A 23,740-nucleotide genomic window follows, 5' to 3' on the forward strand; every position below is an offset into this window, starting at 1 on the left:
TTGCTCACTGAAGAAAACCTTATCTCTCCTTGCCATTCTCTGGAATTCTGCATTCAGGTGGGTATGTCTTTCCCTTTCTCTTTCCTTCTTGCCTCAGCTATTTGTAAAGCCTTATTGGCCAGTTTGCTTTCTTGCTCTTCTTTTTCTTTGAGATGTTTTTTTGTTGTTGCTGTTTCCTATATAATATTTTGAACCTTTGTCCATAGTTCTTCAGACACTCTATCTGCCAGATCTAGTCCCTTAAATCTACTCTTCACTTCCATTTCAGATTCATAAGGTATGTTATTTAGCACATACCTATATGGTCTGATGGTTTTCACTACTTTTTTTTTTCTGCAATACGACACTCATGATCTGAGCCACAGTCAGCTCGAAGTCTTGTTTAAATGACTGTATAGAGCTACTCCACCTTTGGTTGCAAAGTATATTATCAATCTGATCTCTATATAGACCACCTGGTGATGTCCATGGGTAGAATTGCCTTTCAGATTGTTGAAAAAGAGCATTCGCTGTGACTAGCACATTATCTTTAGAAAACTCTATTAGTCTCTGCCCTGCTTCACTTTTACTCTAAGGCCAGACTTCCCTGTTATCCTAATTTTCTTCTGATTTCCTACTTTAGCATTCTGTTTCCCCATGATGTAGTTTTTCTCTTTTTGGATGTTATTTCTAGAAAATGTTGTAGGTCTTCATAGAACTGATACACTTTGGCTTTTTCGGTATCAGTGGTTGGAGCACAGACTTGTATTACTGTGATGCTGAATGATTAGTCTTGAACTTGAACAGGTATCATTTTGTCATTGTTGAGATTATACTCCAGTTAGTACTGCTTTTCTCTCCCTATGACAGCCACTCCATTTCTCCTAAAAGATTTTTGCCCACAGAAGTATAAGTAATAACCACCTGAACGAAATTCACCTATTCCCATCCATTTAAGTTCACTGACACCCAAGATATCAATGTTTAATCTTTCCATGCCCTATTTGACTATATCCAAATTACCTTGGTTCACATAGCTTATGTTCCAAGTTCCTATACAATACTCATCTTTCCAGCATTGGACTTTCCTTTTGTCACCAGACACATCCTCTGCTGAGCTTCCTTTCAGCTTTGGACCAGCTGCTTCATTAGTACTGGAGTTACTTGCAGTCATCCTCTGTTCTTCCCCAGTAGTGCGTTGGACACCTTCCAACCTGAGGGACTTATCTTCTGGGGTCATCTCTTTTATCATCCATGGGCTTTTCTTGGCAAAGACACGAGTGATTTGCCATTTCCTTGTCCATTGGATCACCTTTTGTCAGAACTCTCTACTATGATCCATCTGTCTAGGGTAACCTTGCATGGCATAGCTCATAGTTTTTTTTTTTCCTTAAGCAACTGGGGTTAAGTAACTTGCTCAAGGTTACACGGCCAGTTATTTCTGGGTGTGGTGCTAAGTATCTGAGCCTGGATTCGATTCCCAGGTCATCCTGACACTGGGGCCGGTAGTCTTACTCGCTGAGCCACCTGGCCGCCCCTAAGCAATTGGGGTTAAGTAACTTGCTCAAGATTACATGGCCAGGTCGTCCCGACACTGGAGCTGGTGCTCTTACTCGCTGTGCTACCTGGCCACCCCATAGCTCATAGTTTTACTGAGCTACACAAGACCCTCTGCTACTTCTCCTCTACCTACAAACTAATTCTGAGTTCCCTTATTAAAAAAAAAAGCCTTCCCTTGACTCTTTAAACCATTGTCTTCTCTCTATTCTCTTTCAATTTGAAATTTCTAGAAAGAACAATTTACCATTTGCTGCTTCTGCTTCTTCACTATCTGCTCATTCCTCTACCCTTCTGTAATCTCCCAACCTATGGAGAGTGCTCATTCCAAGGTCACTAATAATCTCCTTCCTTATCTCCAAAACCAATGTCCTTTTAGTTCTCTGAAAAGCACTGACTGCCCTCTTCTTGATGATCTTCTCTCTTGGACTAATCGACCCTGCATTTCCCTAGTTCTCCTTGTGGCCTCCTTAACCTCTCTCTTCTTTTTACTCCCTCCACCAAAATTAAGGGTCCCCCCACAAGCCTCTTCCCTTGGCTTCCCTTCTTATTCCTCTACTCAGTCCTGCTTGGCAATCTTGTCCACTCCCATGGTTTCAGTTATCATCACCTGTAGAGAGATGACTCCCAAATGTATATCTCTAGCTCTGAAATTTCCCTGGAACTCCAGTCCTGAATTTATAACTGCCTGCTGAAGCATTCCACCTCGATGTATTGAATTCAGTAGGTCCTCTTTCTACCTTTCCCTTTTCTGTTGATTGCACCATCATTCTTCTAGTTTTCTAGGCTTCAAAGCTCAGTCATCCTGGATTCATTCCTCTACTTCACCCTCCATATACAACTGTTTGCCAATCAATTCTACCTCTGAAATAGCTCTCACATCCCTATAGCACTTTCTGTTTCCATTTCCATGGGAACCACCTTAGTTCGGGGGCTTCTCACCTCTGTCTGCAATATCTGTCTACTTCTAATCTCTTTCTTCTCCAATCCACTTTGCCCACAGCTGCAGAGCAATTAATGTTCCTAATTTATAGGTCTAATAATGTCACCCCTGTCCACCACAGCAAACACACACTCCTGGGCTTGGCCTTCAGATTGCTCCACAATCTAGCTACCTCTTCAGGTTGCTATGAAGTATGAATATATGCTATATGAAGTATAAGACTTCATACACTATGGACTATTTGCTCTTTCTTGATCTCATCTTATCCTCCAAGAACTGATGCTCAAAGAACCTTCATGACTATCATGGTCACATGTTTAGTAAACTTTAAGGGTGGCATTGGAACCCAGGTTTCATGTTCTTTCCACTTCACCAGGCAGCCAAGTGGCATAGTGAATAAAGTGTTGGATCTGATACTAGGAAGATGTGAGTTCAAATATTGCCTCAGCATCCTTATCTATAAAATAGGGACAATAAAAGCACCTACCTCATGGGGGTTGTTGTGAGGATCAGTTGAGAGAATATATTTAAAATACTTTGCACACTTTAAAGTTTTATATAAGTACTAGCTATTATTATTATCATGCTGCATTTGCTATCTTCGATGATCAATCAATAAGCATTTATTATGTACTTTTATGTATCAGATAATCTAATTTTTCATGTTCTTTAGTGCTTTAAGATTTGTGAGGAGCCTTCCTCACAACAAACCTCTGAGGTAGGTAGTGAAAGTATAATTATTCCCATTTTTAAGAGGAGAAAATTGAGGCTCTAAGAGGTTAAATGTTATTCCAGTGATCACAAAGCAAGTAAATGGCTGAGGAGGCCTTTAAACTCTGGTCTCCTGCCTCATGATGAATGGAATGGTTCTCTAAAATATGGCTTCAGAAGCCTAGTGATGAATGCAAAATGAAAGTGACAAACAAGGCTGCACCATACTGGTAGGCAAGAAGATGATCAAAGGCTCACTGCTTGGAGTAGATAAATAAGGAAGGAAGGAAAGAAGGTGGAACTACCAAACTCTTAGGGTTCTTCTGTTACCTCTATCTAAAGGTCCTCTAAGAAGAACCTTTAGACTGGGTAATGGGAAGGGTTAACCCTGGGCCTGGTCTTGAGGCATATGCCACATTTTCTTTCTTGGTAAATCAGAGGAATGCTATGTTTATAATTTACCCAGAGCTTAGTAAAATGTTTGACAGGGTCTCTCCTACTATTTTTTTGGAAAAGAAGGAAAGGTGTGAGGTAGATGTAAGTACAGTTAGAACAGGGGTTTTAACTCTTTTTTTCTGTCATGGATTCCTTCAGCAATTTGGTAAAGCCTGTGGACCCTTCCTCAGAATAAAGGGTTTCTTATAGTCATAACTGAAGGAAATAATAAATTTTAGTCAGAAATTAGTAAAAATAAAGATGTCACTTTTTTCTTTCCAAGTTCAAAGACTCCCTGAAATCTATCCAAGGGAGTAAGACCCCCTAAGTCAGCAGAGTTCATAATAGCTGGATGAATAGCTGGGCCCAGAGAGTAGTCATTAATGGTTTGATGACGTCTTGGAAGGAGGCCACACTCCAGTATGGTGGCCCAGGAATCCTCCGTGGTCCTTTGTTGGTCCTGAACATCTTTATCAGTGACACAGAAAAATGCCTAAATGGCATGCTTATTGAATCTGCAGACAAAACAAAGCCGAGAGGGGCAGCTAATACACTGAGTTTAAGTCAGAATCCAAAATACTATTAGGAGAAGCTAGAACATTGGGTTCAATCTAATACAATGACACTGAGTAAAGATGAATGGAAAATTTTAAAGTCAGGTTTAAAAAAATCAACTTTCCAAGTAGTATATGGGGTAAATGCGGCTTAAAAAGCAGTTCACCTGACAAAGATATGGGGGTTTCAATGGACTTGAAGCTTGTTATGAGTCAATAATGTGATACCTAGAAAGCTAATGCAAGCTCAGGCTGCATTCTTAGAGTTAAGAGTTCAGAATTAGGGAGGTGATAGTCCCTCTTTACTCCATCCTAGTCTAGCTACAGCTGGAGTGCTGTGCTCAGTTCTGGGCAACACATTTTAGGAAAGACACTGCTTAGCAGGAGATTCAGATGAAGGCAGCCAGAACAGCAAACAGCAAAAGCCACAGAATCTATAGATTGAGCTTGGAGGTGTTTTAGTCTTGAAAAGACTTAGTGGAGACATAACTAAAACTTCCACATATTTGAAGGACTGTCCTATGGAAGTGGGGTTAGATTTGTTTTGATTGACCCTAGAAAACAGAACCAGGGAGGGGCAGCTAGGTGGTGCAGTGAATAGAGCACTGGTCCGGGAATCAGGAGGACCTGAGTTCAAATCCGTTCTCAGACACTTGACACTTACTAGTTGTGTGACCTTGGGCAAATCACTTAATCCCAAATGCTTTGCCTTCCCTCCTCCAAAAAGAAAACAGAACCAGGAGAAACAGGCAGCAAAATACAGATTTCAGCTCCACAAATGTCCTAACAATTAGAACTACCCCACTGCTGCCTGGTCTGCCTCTGGGTAGGGTTGGTTCTACCTCACTAGAAGTGTTTAAGCAAAAGTTAGCTGGGGATTGGGGGTGGGGTGGGGGTGGGTGGGGGCGGAACCAAAATGGCGGAGTAGAAGCACGACCTTCCCGCAGCTCTGGCTTCCACCCTCCCCAATCCATGTAAAAAGGGGATTCTAAACAAACTTTGGAGCTGCAGAACCCACAAAATGACACAGAGAAGCTAACCTCCCGCTAAGGACAGCCCGGCAGGCGGCAGGAATCCAGCACAGCCGAGCCCAGCCCCACACCGAGGCTTTAGCCCCAGGGCAGGCCTGACCAGCCTCCAGGCCAGAGGGACTCCAGATCACCAGCAGCTGTGGCCGTTTCCAGATTTATCAACACATAGACACAAAGGACAAAGTGAGAGGTCAGTGCAGTCTGAACTTTGGGACCAGTAAGTGGGAGTGCATGGCTTTTACCCCCGGGGCGAAAAGCCGCCGGCACAGCCAGCCAGCACCATGTGGCGGCTTCAGCTCTTGGCCTGCAGAGTGTAGGGGGACCAAGCACCAGTCTGAGGGGTAATCGCTCTTGCTTTAACCTGCTTGGATCTGGATTACAGTCTAGGGTGGAGGTTCTGGGGTGTGTGTCCAGCTTGCCAGAGTGTTTGGAGACCTCAGAGAGGGCACCCATCTAATACCTCTGGCAGCTGAGAAAACCCCAGCGTTTGGGACGAAAGCTCCCCTGTCTGGTGGCAGAGTCCTACTGTGGCAAAAAGCCCATAAGTCAAGTAATTGAGTGGCAAAATGAGCAGGCAAAGGAAACAAAGCAGACAGAAGATTCCAACAATATACTCCTATTTTGGGGACAAAAAGGAGGAAAGCATGGAACAGGAGGAAAACAGTGAAGTCAGAACTCCTGCACCAAAAGCTTCACAAGAAAATACAAGCTGGTTACAGGCCATAGAGGACCTTAAGAAAGATTTTGAAAACCAAATAAGAGAAGTGGAGGAAAAATTGGGAAGAGAAATGAGAATGATGCAAGAAAATTATGAAATGAGAGTCAACAGCCTGACTGAGGAAAATAATACCTTAAAAAACAGACTGACTCAAATGGCAAAGGAGGCCCAAAAAGGCAATGAGGAGAAGAATGTCTTAAAAAGCCGAATTTGCCTGATGGAAAAAGAATCTCAAAAACTCAATGAGGAGAATCATTGCTTCAGAATTAGATTGGAGCAAATGGAAGCTCATGACTTTGTGAGAAATCAAGATGTTGTTAAACAGATCCAAACAAATGAAAGAATAGAAGGCAATGTGAAATATCTCATGGGAAAAACCACTGACCTGGAAAATAGATCCAGGAGAGATAATTTAAAAATTATTGGACTGTCTGAAAGCCATGACCAAAGTAAGAACCTAGAAATCATCCTCCAGGAAGTTCTCAAAGAAAACTGCCCTGATGTTTTAATACCAGAGGGCAAAATAGAGGTTGAAAGAATCCACCAATCACCTCCTGAAAAGATCTCAAAAAGAAAACTCCTAGGAATATTATAGCCAGATTCCGGAATTCCCAGAGTAAGGAGAGAATATTACAAGCAGCCAGGAAGAAACAATTTGAATATTGTGGAAACACAATCAGGATAACCCAGGATGTGGCAGCTTCTACACTGAGGGATCGAAGGGCTTGGAATATGATATTCCGGAGGGCAAAGGAGCTGGGATTAAAACCAAGAGTCACCTACCCAGCAAAACTGAGTATCATGTTTCAGGAGAAAATATGGTAATTCAGTGGAATAGAGGACTTTCAAGCATTCTTGCTGAAAAAACCAGAGTTGAATAGAAAATTTGACATTCAGATACAAGAAGCAAGAGAAGCTTGAGAAGGTAAACAGGGAAAAGGAATCATAAGGAACTTATCAAAGTTGAACTATTAACATTCCTACATGGAAAAACAATAATTGTAACTTATGAAACTTTTCTCAGTAGTTGAAGGGATTAGAAATATATATATTTGTCTATATATGAGGGTATATGGGCATGTGAATGTGTGTATATATGTTTACAGGTATACATAGATAGAGGGCACAGGACCAATTTAACAGGCAGGAATGATACTTAAAAGGTGAAATTAAGAGGTGAGAGGAATATAATGAGAGGAGATGGAGAGAGACAGATTGGGGTAAACTATCTCATACAGAAGAGGCAAGGGAAAATGGTTACAATGGAGGGGAAGAATAGGAAGGCAAAAGGGAATGGGTCAACCTTATTTCCATTGAATTTGTCTTGAGGAGGGAATGAAAGACACACTAAATAGGGTATCTCACCCTCCAGGAGAATAGGGGGAGAAGGGGATGAGAGGGGGGATGATAGAAGGGAGGGTAGGCTGGCAGGGAGGGAGGTTGGAAGCACTCACTTTTGAAAATAGACAGGATCAAAGTGGAGAGTAGAGCGGGTGGGAGGTGGGATGGGAGGGAGGAAAGTGTAGTCAGTCTTTTACAATGTATCTACTATGTTATTGTTTTGCATTAGCCACACATGTGCAACCTATACTGAATTGCATATCTTCCAGGAGGGGAATGAATTTGGAATTGAAAGTTTTGAAATCAAATATTTAAATATGTATATATATGTATATGTGTGTTTGTATCTATATCTATATCTATATCTATAGATAGATATATACTATTATTAATACCATCTTACATGTAATTGGGAAATGGGATGTGCAGGCACTGAGGCATAGAGATCCACTGGAAAAGTGGAAAGGGGTATGGGGGAAAATGTGGGAGACAGCAGATTGGAGGAGGGGATAGCCTGTGGGACTGATATTTTGGGGCGGTGGGTGGGGGGGGAATGGGGAGAAAATTTGTAACTCAAAATCTGGCTGAAACGGATGATGTAAATCAGAAGTTAATAAAGCACTAAAAAAAAAAAAACCCAGTTAGCTGAAGCCTCATAAGGAAGGTGGTAGAACAGATTCCATGAGCCACCTCGGGAGACAGAGAGCTCCCTATCACCAGAGAATGACTTAGCACATGCCATCAATGGTGCAGAAGACGATTCCTGTTTATGTAGGGGTTGGAGCAGATGACCTCCTAGACCTCTTCCAGCTTTGTGAATCCTACCTTCTGCAAGACGTCTTTCCTCTGCAGATTCTCTCTGCTCTTTATGTCTTGTCTGTACATAGTTACTGGCATGTTACTCCCCTCCTTCCTCCCTTTCCCCGCTTTAGACTGGGAGGCTCTGGAGGGCAGAGAAGCCTTTTGCTTTTTTCTCTCTTTGTATTCCCAGCCCTCAGTATAGGACCTGGTGCACAGTATGTGCTGCTTCAATGAAGACTGACTGTGTACACGTTTTATAAATTCCCTACTAGATGGTAAGCTCCTTAGAAATAGGGACTCTATCCTGTGTCATCTTTGGATCCTTCCTGGTAACTGAAATGGTACATAGAAGTAAGTGCTTAATAAATGCTTGTTGAACTGAATTGTTGCTCAAATTAATGTGCTTTGTTTTTGAAAATCAGGTCCTGAATTGAATTATTTTCCCTTTTGAAAAAAAAAAAAAACAACCAGTAAACTAGTCTCATGGACAAGCCAATATGAATGAAAAGAAGGATTGGAGATAGAATATTTAAACTCTTTTGATAGTGGTGTGAGGACAGGCAGCCATATAGAAGACACATGAACTTCTGAAAGTGGCAGAAAAGGGTGAAAAAAGAACAAAAAACAAGTTACCTGAGAAAGTAGGACATGTAGGTGTAGGGGCAGTTGACAGCCCCAAATCCAGAGAGCAGGGCCATGAGGGTGACCCCAATCACACCCACCCGACTGATGAGTTGCTCGATGGACAAGATCCCTGAAAAAAATGAAGTCATCTTGGTGACATAGCAACTGACTTCCCCTTTACTATAAATGGAAAAATTCACCTGGGATTCTTAAATCCCACATGTGGGATTAGCCCATGTACACAGCCCATGAAGGTCTGTAATACACTTTAAATGGATAATCTCATTTAATTTTCATAATAACTCTGTAAGGTAGGTAGTACAAGCATTACTCTCATTTTACAGATAAAGAAACTGAGGCTCACTGAGTTATATAACTTGCCCAAGGTCACACAGCTGGTAAATGTCAAAGGCAGGGTCCAAACTCAGGCTTCTCGGGACTCTAAGAATAGGGCTTTTTCCATTACACCACAGTCAATTTAGAATGTCAACTCTCAATTGTTTGTATGTAAAGTTTTTGCAACAGTCAATTTTTAATGTCTGGTTTCTCTACCAAGTGAGCTTCAGGGTTATCTCTTTTCACTATCAACTGGTATTCTGGGAATGCCAATTATTTTTTTTAAATCTTAGTAGAAAAAATTGAAAAAAAATTATGACAATAAATCTGTTGCAGAAAACAATCATATCCAGTATTTAGTCTCCTAAGCTAAATAATGTTTTAACTATCCAGTGTTCTGATAATAGTGTTATAATCTCTTGCTCTCTCCATATATATGCATATACACATGTATGTCTATATGTCTATACACATGTATATATTTTACTTGCTCAAATATAGTTCTAATATCTTCATTTTTGTCTTAAATTACTCTAGAAGACAGCTCTATTGGCTGATTCATATTGTTCAGCACACACACACACACATACAAATAAAAACAAATACACACGCATACACATACACGGTTCTTGATTCAAGTTTTCATCCAGGATTCATTTTTATATTTGAATAAATGGTCAAAAGATAAGGAAAGGCTATTTTCAAAAGAGGAAACACAAACTGTTAGTAATCAATTAAAAGTGATCAATTTCACTAATAATATAAAAGATGCAAACTCAAAGATTGAAGTACCAACTCATCAAATTGGCAAAAATAATTCAAAGCAAAAACTCAATGCTGGCGGGGTTGTAGGGAGACAGGTACATTCATTGATTATGGGAAGAACTGCATAATGGAATTCTTTGGACAGCAATCTTGCAGCATGCAATAAAAGTTACAAAAACAATCATACCCTTTGACTCAATTCCATTGTTGGGAATATACCCTAAAAATATTATCAAAAACAAAAAAAGGACTATCTATTAAATATTTTCATTGCAGAATTATCTGTAATTGCAAAAACTGGAAGCAACCTCAACATTAAATATTAGGTGAATAGTTAAACATCAAGTATGAAAAATATAAAGAAATAGGGAAGGACCTTTTTGAAAAGTGAAAAACCAAACCAAACCAGAAGCACAGAAAACATCTTATGACTCCATAAGAGGAAAAATGAATGAGAATTAATGTACCAAAAAATTCTGAGATTAAAAAGTTGTTGGAATAGATATAGGTTGAAATTTCATTTATTTAAATGATATTCAATGCATTAGAAAGTAGTAATGGACTTAGGGTGCAGAAGGAGACATATTTTTGTATTCAGTCACTGAGAGAATTTGTTTTGCTTGATTATGCATATTTGCAATAAGAAATTTGTTTTTCTTTTTTCAAGAGGTAGAGCATAGGAGGGAGAGAAAACAGATTTCTGTTCATTTTTTTAAAAAATGGGGGTGACTGCTATGTGTGTATTGGAATGTGTGTACTCTCAGATGAAATCACAATAGTATCAGTTTTACTTTATAAGAGACATCTCATACAGCAGAAGTAATCTATAAGTGTTTGAAACCTAAAAACAAAATACATCATTAACATTTTTAAATAAAAAAAGAAAAAAAATTAAAATATGAATAATTACAAAGAAAGTTTAATTGGTTCAAGTTTAATATTGTTTATGATAAAGAGTTTTTATAAAATGAAGATAACACTAGAAAAGAAGCAGTGATTTCTGGAAAGTTGTTTTTTTATCCATGTAGTAATGCTTACCTTTCTCAACACAGACTCATCCACTGAGATAATGTTGTAATTTCTATGGTAATAGATTAATAGTTCAGTCCTGGAATTACCATTTTTATATCATCTAGGGGGCAAGGTGTTAATTTAGTTCTAAAACAGGAGGTCTTAATTGAGTTCAGTGCTAGGATGCAAGATGAAGAAAATGTTAAATAAATTGCCTTTCTCTGGGAAAAAAAACTAAGAAAGGGAAGTAGATGCCTAAAAGGAAATCACTCACCATGTTTTGGGCTGAGTATGGGAAATGGATCTCCTAATTTCCAGAAGAAGTACATGAAGGTCAACCATAGGCCACAGGAAAAAAGCAGTCGTTGTCTGTGCACTAAGATAAAGGGAGTGGGTTGGGGTTGGGGTGGAAGGCAGGTGCAAGATACACAAAAGTTAGGAGCTTGCTCTACTTAGAAACCCAGAACAAACCAATAATCTCTTCCTCTGTCATCCACATAAATTTGCTATTCGAGTAGGACAATCTACTTTTTCATGAATGACTCCTTATCAATACTTGAGGGTATAGAGGGAAAAAAGGAGAAGGGAAATTTGGCTGAAACAGAGGATAGGATTGTCCTTTGGGAGACACAGATATCATGTTGTAAGATGGTAGGATGTGGTAGGACACACTACATTCATTTACTTCAATATTTATTGAGGATCTACTATGTGCAGGGTACTGAACCAGGAACCCTCCCTTACTCCCCTACCCTGAAAAAAAAAAGGGGGGGATGGGGCAGTGGTTACTGAAAGTAAGGAAGAAAAATGCAGCTCTCAGATGGCCTCAGTCCCCAAACATGCTTGTCCCAATCCACACTTTTGGGGGCTCAAACACTCACAGAGTCGGATGTTGCTCACAATAAAATAACCGATGTAGAAAGGCACCAAAAAAACAAGGATCAGCAGAATTACACACAAATTCAATTTCCAGTGAAAATAACGGGAACTGAAATGAAATTTGGAAAAGGTCACTGGGAATATTGCACATTTACTCTAATTTCTCCCCACAGTTTACTGCCTCCCACCTCTGGCTTGACGACAGTCAAACTCAACAGCTGGCTGACTGCCAGATAACAGCTCTGTCTGTTCAGTAGGAGGCACATTGTTGGTTAACAATAATCATGTATTTTTTTTTTTAAGCAATCGGGGTTAAGTAACTTGCTCAAGGTTACACACCCAGTTATTTTTGGGTGTGGTGCTGAGTATCTGAGCCCGAGATTCGATCTCCAGGTCATCCGGACACTGGAGCCGGTGCTCTTACTCGCTGAGCCACCTGGCCGCCCCTAAGCAATTGGGGTTAAGTAACTTGCTCAAGGTTACAAGGCCAGGTGTTTCTGGGTGGGTGCTAAGTGTCTAAGCCCGGGATTCGATCTCCAGGTCATCTCGACACTGGAGCCGGTGCTCTTACTCGCTGTGCTACCTGGCCGCCCCAATCATGTATTTTTTAATATCCAATGCTCCTGAGAACATCAATTAGTTTTTTGGGACACTATGCTTTGGCTATATTGCCACAACTTTAAATGTCAAAGGCAGTCCTTGCTATGAAGCTCCTGGTAGATCAGATGACCTTGACCTTCATGCCTGGATGTTCATCCAATGTATGAATGAACAGAGAATCAGTCACATGTACCATAAAGACTGAGAAAGCCTTCACAGTTTTAATCTCTTAAGAAAGTCGGACATTTGAAATGCATTCACATTCTTGTCCTAACTGCTCCACAAGGGAGGCTGAAGGTATTTTTTCTGAAAGGGAGCATTTTTTCAATGACAAAAGTTTCTGTTCTACATGAAGAATATAACACTGGCCTCTCCATGAATAAGGTCAGTTGGTGCACAAAACTTACCTACTATTGAGCACTCCCAAGATTTCAAAGATGATGAGCTCAAACATGGTACAGGAGAAGGCAAAGGTCACAGAGAAGATCACTTGTACAACATATTGGCGCACCTGTCAGGGATGGTAAGAGACTATGTTCAGCTCCAGCCAAAGGAGAGGCCTCCTCATCCCACATGCACCAGAAGCCCTACAGTTACAGGAATAGGATGGTGTTCACATCTTACTATGAACTTGAAAGAATAAAAGGGAATAGGCAAGAAAGTCTTGATCTGATTATTATTACTTAATTTACATTACATTTGTAGGGCAGGTGACTATATTACTCCTTGTGGATGGAGAGTTTAAAGCACAAATCATGAATTCAGGAAATATCAGAATATCAGGAAATCCATGATTTGGACACATGCGAGCAAAGAGGATGTCTGATTAATTCAGGAAGGGGCTCTTTATCCATCCCAAGACTGGAGAGACCACAGATGAGTTCCAAGACTTTCCAAAGGAGTTTGGGTTGTTATCTGAAAGGCCAATGAATTTCTGTTCTAATATCTCAAGGTAATTCAATTTTTTGCATGTAGCCAGGAGAGAACCCAAGAAATATGTGGTACATATTACAGAAAGAAATGAAACCAAAGGAGAAAAAACCATTTCAACATGTCCAGACTTAAACCCAAGATACTAGGCCAGAATCAAGACTAAAATCAAAACAACACCAATCTCTACTGCAGGGGTATTTAACCTGGGGACTATAAGCCTGTTTTAAAAAATATTTTGATAACTTTATTTCTCTATAATTGTTTTGCTTTGTAATAGTATGTATTTTATTTTATAAATTGAAAAACATCATTCTGTGAAGGGGTCTATAGGCTTCACCAGACCACCAAAGGGGTCCACGTAAAAGGGTTAAGAATGCCTGCCCTGGTGCACAACATTGAGTGAAGCCAGATGGCCTGGTAATTAACTGGAAGGCCAAGTCAGTAAATGAGAAACTGTAATTACAAGTCCGCATTACGCTAATAATTCTCTCTTGTGTCACATTTTGGCTAAGAAATATGATCGTTAAATCAGTTTCCTTGTCTCTAGATTCTGAGCAATTCACAACTTGTATTCCTTCTCTCTTGCCGGAGGAATCCAGTTATCTTTTGAGATTTGAGTCGCATAGCCCATGTTGGCCTTAAAGTCATAATATTTAAAATGGATGTGTAAGTAATAAAATACCACTCCTAGTCTTCGTGTGAGATGTCTATGCTAATATTGACATTTTCATCCTTCTACTCTAAAGCTATTTCAGATTCAAATCCTGGCAGGGAAATGGATCCCTTCTCACCTCATAGTCCTTAAACAGCTGTCGCATGAAGAACAACCATCCAAAGCCAAAGAAGAGCACCTGCAGATGGGAAAAAAAGATCAAGGCTGGGATGAGGAGCTGCCGAAAGGGCGTGGGGCAAGGTGCATCGGGTCTTGGTCAGAAGATCTTACTAGAATGCTCCATGTTCAAGAGTCTAATGTTTAGATGGCTGAAATAATGAAACTTTTTCACAGATTGGAGGTTCACAACTGAATTGTGCTACCTACACATGGCACATCAGTGAAAACTCACAGCACAGGGAGGGAGAAGAGGCCGAAATGGCTCTGAACTTCAGAAACGGCATTCTTCCTGGGCAGGGGTTCTTAGCGTTTTTGTCCCACAGATCACTCTGGCAAGTCTGGTGAAGCCCATGGACCCTTTCTCAGGATAATTTTTTTAATGCTTAAGATACATAGGGTTACAAAGAAAACCAATTATACTGAAATGCAGTAAATATACACACACGTGTGTGTGTGTATATGTGTATTTATTTAAAGTTCATAGACCCCAGGTTAAGAACTGTTCTAGGGCATGTGATATTATATTTTATTTTTAGGACAAAACAGAATCATTCAGTTAGTTTTGTAATAATATGGTACTAAAGGAGTCAGTGAAACTTGTATTCACCAGAAACTTCCTATAGATGGGAACAGAAATTTTAAAAAACTCTTAATTCAATTCAATTCAAATATCACTTAATAAGCATCTGCTTTGTGTTAGATACCTGTATGGTGGATGATTTCAAACATATATGGTTCCTATTTTATGGAACTTTGTATGTTTGGTTGAGAATGTTAGACATATACAAATAACTAAGGCAAAATAATACATAAGAGAAAAGGAAACAAAGTCATCAATGAGTAAGGGATGCATTGAGGGATCTCAGGAAGGCTATGAAGGAGATAGCATTTGAGCTGAATAAATGAATGAACAAATAAAAAAGCATGGCAAGCATTTATTAAGCGCCCACTATGTGCTAAGTTGGGGATACAGAAACAAAAGTAAATACAATCCTTGACCTCAGGGAACTTATATTCTAAAAGGAGGAGATAACACACATAGGGGAATGATGCTCAGGCACATTGGAAACTTACAGGGGATAGTGGTGAGGTCACAAGGAATAGTCTGACACATCCTTTTCAGGGACAATGACAGTTGATGGTTCCAGATCTGAAGAGAAGGGATAGGAGGGATTCATGGTATTTGGTGCCATTTTTAAGAAGATGGCTCAGACATTGGGGGTGAAAAGAAACCAAAAAAGTTGGGCTTTAAAGGATGGGCACAAACTCAATAGCGTGGGAAGACATTCTGGGTAGAGGGGAAAATGTGAGCAAAAGCCAGGAGACCAGGTGTGTATGGAGTCTGTCCAGAGCATAGAAGCTAACAACAGTTTGGTATAAAAGGGAACTGTACAGCTAAGGGAGCAAAGGTCCTGATACTGGAGGACCTGGAACACAATGGGAAGGAATTAGAACTTTATTCAATATGGGAAGCGATTCTCAAAGTGTAGTCTGCCAAGCCCTGAGCAAGACCCTTTCAAGGAGTCTATGTTCATAGTTATAAATACTAAAACATTATCTGCCTATTCGAATACTTCTCCCTTTTACAAATACAGATCTCAGTAAAGCTGGATATTGACCAAAATAATATATTGCAATAGGTTGAATGCATAAGCAGATATGAAAATCAGGTCATCTTCTTATTATGCCAGACATTAAAGAGATCTGCAAAAATATGTAAAACAATATCATCTTCTCACTAAATTCTTTTTGGAAAATAATTATTTTTTTAATAAAAAACATTATTTATGTCAACCTATAGTAGATTTTTGTTATTATAAATAAATTAATATCTAAAAGTTATTGATTTTTTCATAAAATGTTATTTATATTAACATGTAATAAGTTTGTTATTTTTAAATGAATAAACAAATGCTCAAAATTGAATTTTTATTTCTAAAATTATAAATATCAGGAGATGAAACCCACATAAACAAAAACTCTTTGGGGCCTTCAACAATTTTTAAGGCTTCACGAGTCCTAGGACCAAAACGTTTTAGAACCACTGTGGTGGGCAAGTCTCTCACAGCCCAGAATTAGCCATTTATAACAACCTGATAACCTTTGTATCTTAGTGAAGCTTCCTCCTGAGGCAGCTTATTTCTCTTTCAAATACAGTAGATGAAATTCCTAGGAAGCCTTTTCTTATGGGAAGCCCACATTAACTTCTTCCCAGTTCTGCCTTCTGAGGTCAAGCAGAGCTGTCTAAAGGCTCTTTCTTCCACATGATGGCCTAACACTTGTTTTGGTCCAAAATTACCCAGATCCATGCAGAGGGAAGGTGAGTGTGGCTGTGGTGCCAGGAATGGATCAGACCGGGGAGAGAGTGAAGGCAGGAAGTCTGGGAGGCTGCTCTGGTAAAAAAAGGTGGGGTGCCAGGGTGGTGGCAGTGGGAACAGAAAGGAGACAAAGGAGAGAGATATTGTTGAGGGAGAATCAATCTGACTTTGGAACTATGTGAATCCAAGAGGGGAGAAGGAGAGACAAGAATAACACCAACGCCTTAAACCTAGAAGACTAGGAGAATGGTGGTAAAATGAGCTGAAACAGCAGGAGGAACAAGTTTTCAGGGAAAAGAAAATAAACTCGGCTTTGGACATGAGTATAAATGACCAGTTGGACAATCTGATGAACATTTAGCCTGCAGGTAGTTAGAGAATTAAGTCCAGAACTCAGCAAGGAGGTCAGGGGTAAGAAGTTAAGTCATTTGCATGGAGGTCATAGGTAAAGCAGTAGGAATGAATAAGAAATGCCCTAGGAAGGAGTACCTTGAGAGAAAAGAGTTGAGGGGAAAAAAAACACCTTGGGAAACACTTACCTTCAGGAGTCACAGAGAGAAAAAGAGGATTGTGAAGAAGAATGAGAATGGGCAGTTAAAGAGGTAAGAGGTAAATCAGAAGAGTATGTACATTGGAAACCAAGGGTCAAGGAAAATAAAGACTAAAAAAAATCAACTTTGGATTTGGCTTAGGAGGTCACTGAAACCTTTATTAAAGACCCCGAAATGATGTCCCTCAATGGTAATGGTCAGACTTGCCTAAGACTACTTTGCTGGGGAAGAAGTTCCCACAGATCCCTGGCTTCTATTTGTCATTGTTAAAAAGTAAAACAATTCAGGGGTAGATAGTAGGGGGACTGTAATGAGTGAGAACAGTGATAGGTGTGATCTCTCTACATGGGGGACCAGGTGTTCCCTCCTTCTTTCCCTGGGTCTTTTTGTGGCCTCTCTTTTCTCAGTGTAGAACCAACAGAGCTCTTATATGGGCTGATAGCATATAATATTATGAAAGCTATGCTTAATGTCAAGCTGGCTCAACTTTCAACAATAAATAGTTCCCTTACCCCATATGCACACACGTGCACATGCACGCACACAAACACACACACACACGCTCACTTTTTTACCCTATGTAGACTAGGGAACCTCACTCTAATACTAGTATACAAATCATCCCTCCATTCTGGACTAATTCACTGGCCATCAGGAAGATTTTTACAGACTTTTGAGTATAGCTACTCTAAAGAAATGCAGATATGTCCCTAAATAATAGAGACTATGTCTATTTAACTTACAAGAGGAAGATGACTGGGGTTGGAGAAGTCAGGTGAATTAGGAGGTATGTATATGGTTGGGGTAGAAGTTCAGGCTGAGAAAGTTAAAGAAATGCTAGCCAGGGGGCAGCTAGGTGGCGCAGTGAGTAAAGTGCTGGCCCTGGAGTTGGGAGAACCCTAGTTCGGTTCCAGCCTGAGACACTTAACACCCACACAAAAATACTAGCCGTGTAACCTTGGGCAAGTTACTTAACCCCAAATTGTCCTCCAAAAGGCAAAAAAAAAAAAAAAAAAGAAATGCTAGCCAGATGACACTAAGATAAAGAAATAGAGCTTTGGACACCCAAAAGGAACTGAAGGCCACAGGCTATGAGACAGGGCAAATGGGGGGAGGCCAAGTCAAGATGGCGGGGTAGAAACAGGACCTCCTCGCAGCTCTGGCTCTCTTCACTTCCAATCCATGTAAAAGGGGACTCTGAACAAACTTTGGAGCTACAGAACCCACAAAATGACACAGAGAAGCTAACCTCCCGCTGAGGACAGCCCAGAGGGCCGGCAAGAATCAGCCAGCTCAGTGCTCTGGAAGCTGAGCCCTGCTCCATGCCAAGGTTTTAGCCCCAGGGAAGGCCTGACCAGCTGCCGGCCAGCCGGAGGGACTCCAGATCACCAGCAGCTGTGACCATTTCCAGATTCATCAACACATAGATGCTAAGGACAAAGTGAGAGGTCAGTGCAGTGTGGACTTTGGGACCAGTAGCTGGGAGTGTGTAGGCTTTTGCCCCCAGGCCAGAAGCTGCTGAGGGTAACAGCGCAGCTTCCACCATGTAGCAGCTTCAGCTCCTGGCCTGCAGAGTGTAGGGGGACCAAGCGACCAGTCTGAGGGTTAATCGCTCTTTCTTTAACCTGCTTGGATGTGGATTGCAGTCTAGGGTGGAGGTCCTAGAGTATGTGACCAGCTTGTCAGAGCATGTGGAGGCTTCAGAGAGGGCACCCAACTAATAGCTCCGGCAGCTGAGAAAACCCCAGCATTTGGTATGAAGCTCCCCTTTCTGGTAGCAGAGTCCAACTGTGGCAAAAAGCCCAAAAATCAAGTAATTGAGTGGCAACATGGCCAGCAAAGGAAGCAAAGCAAACAGAAGAATCCAACATTAGACTCCTATTCAAAAAGGATGAAAGCATGGAACAGGAGGAAGACAGCGAAGTCAGAACTCCTGTACCAAAAGCTTCAAACGAAAATACGAGCTGGTTACAGGCCATAGAGGACTTTAAGAAGCAGATAAGAGAAGTGGAGGAAAAATTGGGAAGAGAAATGAGAATGATGCAAGAAAATTACAAAATGAGAGTCAACAGCCTGACTGAGGAAAATAACACTTTAAAAAATAGACTAACTCAAATGGCAAAAGAAGCTCAAAAAGGCAATGAGGGGAAGAATGCCTTAAAAAGTAGAATTTGCCAGATGGAAAAAGAATCTCAAAAGTTCACTGAGGAGAATCATTCCTTCAGTATTAGATTGGAGCAAATGGAAGCTAATGACTTTATGAGAAATCAAGATGCTATTAAACAGATCCAAATGAATGAAAGAATAGAAGGCAATGAGAAATATCTCATTGGAAAAACCACTGACCTGGAAAATAGATCCAGGAGAGATAATTTAAAAATTATTGGACTACCTGAAAGCCACGATCAAAGAAAGAATCTAGAAATCATCCTCCAAGAAATTCTCAAGGAAAACTGCCCTGATGTTTTAGAACCAGAGGGCAAAATAGAGGTTAAAAGAATCCACCAATCATCTCCTGAAAAAGATCCCAAAAAGAAAACTCCTAGGAATATTATAGGCAGGTTCTGGAATTCCCAGATCAAAGAGAGAATATTACAAGCAGCCAGGAAGAAACAACTTGAATATTGTGGAAACACAATCAGGATAACTCAGGATCTGGCAGCTTCTACACTGAGGGATTGAAGGGCTTGGAATATGATATTCCAGAGGGCAAAGGAGCTGGGATTAAAACAAAGAATCACGTATCCAGCAAAACTGAGTATCATGTTTCAGGGGAAAATATGGTCATTCTGTGGAATAGAGGACTTTCAAGCATTCTTAATGAAAAAACCAGAGTTGAATAGAAAATTTGACTTTCAGATGCAAGAAGCAAGAGAAGCATAAGAAAGTAAACAGGGAAAAGAAATCATAAAGAACTTATCAAAGTTGAACTATTTATATTCCTACATGGAAAATTATATATATGTCTATATCAGAAAGTATACGGGCGTATGAATACATATGTGAATGTGTGTATATATGTTTACAGGTATACATAGATGGAGGGCACAGGACCAATTTAACAGGAAGGGATGATACTTAAAAGGTGAAATAAAGAGTGAGAGAGGAATATAATGAGAAGAGATGGGGAGACACAGAATGGGGTAAACTATCTCATATACAAGAGGCAAGGGAAAATGGTTACAATGGAGGGGAAGAATAGGAAGGCAAAAGGGAATGGGTCAATCTTATTCTCATTGAATTTGGCTTGGGGCGGGAATGAAATACACATGAAATAGGGTATCTCACCCTACAGGAGAGCAGGGGGAAGGAGGGCAGGCTGGGGGGGAGGTAAGTTGGAAGCATCCACTTTTGAAAAGGGATGGGTTCAAAGTAGAGAACAGAACAAGTGGGTGGTGGGATAGGAGGGAGGGAAATATAGTCAGTCTTTTACAATATATCTACCATGTTAATGTTTTGCATTAGCTACACATGTACAACCTATACTGAACTGCTTATCTTCCCAGTAAGGGTGGGTGACAAGGGAGGAAGGGAATGAATCTGGAATTCAAAGTTTTAAAATCAAATGTTAAAAAAAAAAAATATATATATATATATATATATATATATATATATACTATTATTAATACCATATTACATGTAATTGGGAAATAAGATATACAGGCACTGGGGCATAGAGATCCACCATGCCCTACTGGAAAATTCGAAGGGGGTATGGGAGAAGATATGGGAGAGAACAGATTGAAGGAGGGGATATCCTATGGGACTGCTATTTTGGGGCAGTGGGTAGGGGAAAAACAGGGAAAAAATTTGTAACTCAAAATCTGGCAGAAATGAATGATGTAAATCAGAAGCTAATAAAGCATTTGAAAAATGAAAAAAAAAAGAGAGAGGGCAAATGGACAGAAAGAGAATGGAGGCAGGGAAGAAGATGAAGAATAGAGACAAATGCTTGCCCATCTCATTCCAGGTTCTTTTAATGTCAAGGAAGGGAGTTCTGGAGAGCTCTAGAAGTGATGAATGATGAATAAAGTAACTGAGGATTTAAAAAAAAAGAGTAGAACCAAAGTAAATATGACTTCTGGCCAGACTAGAGAGGGCAACTAGAAGGTATTGAAGAAAGAAAAAGTAATCCATCTGTTAGTGTCATAAATAAAATGGAAGCTGGAATGTGGAGGCTTAAGAGTAGTCAAAGTAATGGAATTGGTAGAACTTTGCCCTTGGAAGGAGCTGAAAATTACACTGTACTCTGGAACTAATAAAAGTCACAAATGGTTCGAAGTAATAGAGGGCATGAGTCAAGTATGAACTTCTGCTACAGAGAAGATCGCCTGGTTGAAAGTTAGCAAGGAGGGGTGGCCAGGTGGCTCAGTGAGTAAGAGCACCGGCTCCAGTGTCGGGATGACCTGCGGATCAAATCTGGGCTCAGATACTTAGCACCACACCCAGAAATAACTGGCAGTGTAACCTTGAGCAAGTTACTTAACCCTGATTGCTTAAAAAAAAAAAAAAAGAAAGTTAGCAAGGTAAGTAGAAAAGATGACCGGTTCCAGGTTAGAAATAAGGATGACTGGAAAAGACACTTTTCTTTTGCTGCAAACCTCTCCCTGCGTTATTATTTGATTTGGCATATACTTACACGAGAATTTCAATACCTTATTAGTTTTAAAATAGGGATAAGCTCACAGATTCAGAAGTGGAAGGGACTTTGAAGGTGTGTTGCAAAGGGCTATATAAATGCTATTATCATTATATGCCACCTAGAGAGTCCATCCAGGAAAGGCATGAAGGAAAAGCTGTCTAGAAAGCAGGGACTGTATCCCACTTTCCTGGCATCCATGGTTATCTCTCTCCCCCCAACAATAAATCACCCACCATTTTCTCTAGCTACCATAATGATAAAATAAAAGAATCAGGTGAGAAAGATTGGAATGCACATCCACAGAAGTAGATGAAAAATGAAAAAAAAAAGAGAGAGGGCAAATGGACAGAAAGAGAATGGAGGCAGGGAAGAAGATAAAGAATAGAGACAAATGCTTGCCCATCAAGTGGTCACTGAGATTGTTAAAGCAAAGGTGGTGGAAGTGGATTCACAATGACTCAGAAGAGGATTAAAAAATAGTGAAGCATTAGCATGCAGATAGAAGGTGTAGTAGATAGAGTACTGGGCCTAGAGTCAGGAAGACCTAAGTTCAAACCTGACCTCAGACACTTGCTAGATGTGTGACCTTGGCCAAGTCACTTTGCCCGGTTTGCCTCAGTTTCTTCATCTGTAAAATGAGCTGGAGAAAGAAATGGTACATGACCGCAGTGTCTTTGCCAAGAAAACTCCAAATGGGGTCACAAAGTGGACACCACTGAAAGGAATGAATAAGGTAGGAGGAAGGGTTCCCAACATAAAACCTTATCACTGTACAGACTTTGAAAAGAATCATCCTTTCAACACCACCTAATTATGAAGATGGAAGCTGCTCACTTTGTCCCTAAGGAAGAGTGGATGAGTGGGATGCAGGGCTCCAGAAATGTCATTTCTTCTTCTTCTTCTATGAGGCAACCCTGTTTACTCCTTTTCTGAAATCAGAAAGGACTCCTAGGATGCCCAGCTTCGGCGCTCGGTTTTGGACAGCAGCGCTCTCCCTACCAACTTCCCAAATCACGGGTTTATCTTATAAATGCCATGGGGAAGGGTCTGCAAGCCGAGCTGCTGAAGGGCTGAAGTCAAAGGCACAGCAGTTCCGCTTGCAGAATCAGCCGTGGGGAAGTCTGGGAATTGACGCCGACATTGACAGCAATCTTTCAGGACTGCAAAGGATTTTCATCCACTTGAGTCTCTCGTTTAAATCCCGACAGCCATCCCAACAAGTGGAGGCTGAAATTAGTTCGCTTCGTCTTACGGACGGGGAAACTGAGGCTCAGAGCCATTTGCCCCAGGCACCCAGCTAATAAGTGTCCGGGGCAGGACTCAAGCTCGGGCTTCTATCACCCCTAGGTCCAGCGCTGTCTCTGGTCCTTCCTGGGATGAATGTTCTCAGGTGGGAGAAGGATGAAGGGCAAGGCCAGGAGGCGGGGGGAGGGCAGCAGAGGGAGGGAGGGCCAGGGGGCAGGTGCCGACCCTCCGCCCTTGCCCTGGGGATGAGGGGGTGGGGAGCGGAGTATGAGGGTTGTCTTGGGAAGGGGGCGGAGGGGGGGGCGGCTTCCTCACCTGGGAAGTGACCATGATGCTGGAGTCGATTAGGAAACTCATGATAAAGCTGTCGGGGAACTCGATCCCCCGCCGTCACGGCTGCTGCCCGCAGCCTTCCGCGTTCTCCGGTCTCGGAAGTCATTTACACAATCGGGCCACTGGCCCCAAAGGCCGGCGCCATTGCTCCAGCACTGTCAGCCACCCGCCAACCCTACGTCATCGAGCGGCGTCCACCGCCAGCCAATCAGACGCCCTAAAGGAGCTGTTAACGCCCGCCCCCTCTTTCCCTGGGGGCGGATAAAGATTACGACTGGGAGGGAAGAAGAGGGAGGCCTGGGAGATTGGCGGAAAGGCAGGAAGGTGGGGCTAGGAGGGGAGGTGGTACTGGAAGAGAGAAGGAGGTACTAGGAGAGGAGGCGGTGCTTAGGAAAGGGGAGGAGGTTCTAGGAGAGTGGAGGTGGTTCTATGGAAGGAAGGCCCTTGAAAAGTTATGCAGGGTTAGTTTTAGAAAAACATGCAAAGACTTGCATGACATAATGCAAAGTGAAACGAGAAGAACCAAGAGAACTTAGAAGAGTAACTGTGAATGACTAAACTATTTTGAATAATATAATCGTTCAAATCAGTGACCAAGGAC

General features: G+C 41.1%; 1 protein-coding gene across 4 annotated transcripts in view; it reads right to left on the reverse strand.

Annotated features, from left to right (window-relative positions):
* GPR89A (G protein-coupled receptor 89A) overlaps positions 1 to 23,328 on the reverse strand; it is a 42,588-nt gene extending 19,260 nt beyond the window's left edge. The window contains exons 1-8 of one of the 4 annotated variants that reach the window (XM_069090174.1): positions 23,122 to 23,243; positions 22,123 to 22,201; positions 14,010 to 14,069; positions 12,693 to 12,796; positions 11,688 to 11,794; positions 11,081 to 11,182; positions 9,983 to 10,015; positions 8,704 to 8,824 (exon numbers count right to left, since the gene is read on the reverse strand). In XM_069090174.1, the coding sequence (XP_068946275.1) occupies positions 8,704 to 8,824; positions 9,983 to 10,015; positions 11,081 to 11,182; positions 11,688 to 11,794; positions 12,693 to 12,796; positions 14,010 to 14,036 (494 nt within the window). In that variant the 5' untranslated portion in view covers positions 14,037 to 14,069; positions 22,123 to 22,201; positions 23,122 to 23,243. Of the gene's footprint in view, positions 1 to 8,703; positions 8,825 to 9,982; positions 10,016 to 11,080; positions 11,183 to 11,687; positions 11,795 to 12,692; positions 12,797 to 14,009; positions 14,070 to 22,122; positions 22,202 to 23,121 lie in introns of all 4 variants that reach the window. The other 3 variants (XM_069090171.1, XM_069090173.1, XM_069090172.1) reach the window with 3 other exon arrangements.
* Positions 23,329 to 23,740: the final 412 nt, after the last annotated feature.

This window comes from Petaurus breviceps, unplaced genomic scaffold (genome assembly GCF_028583685.1).
Source record: "Petaurus breviceps papuanus isolate PSGF00001 unplaced genomic scaffold, PetGlider_PUasm1.0 186, whole genome shotgun sequence".
Lineage (NCBI taxonomy): Eukaryota > Metazoa > Chordata > Mammalia > Diprotodontia > Petauridae > Petaurus > Petaurus breviceps.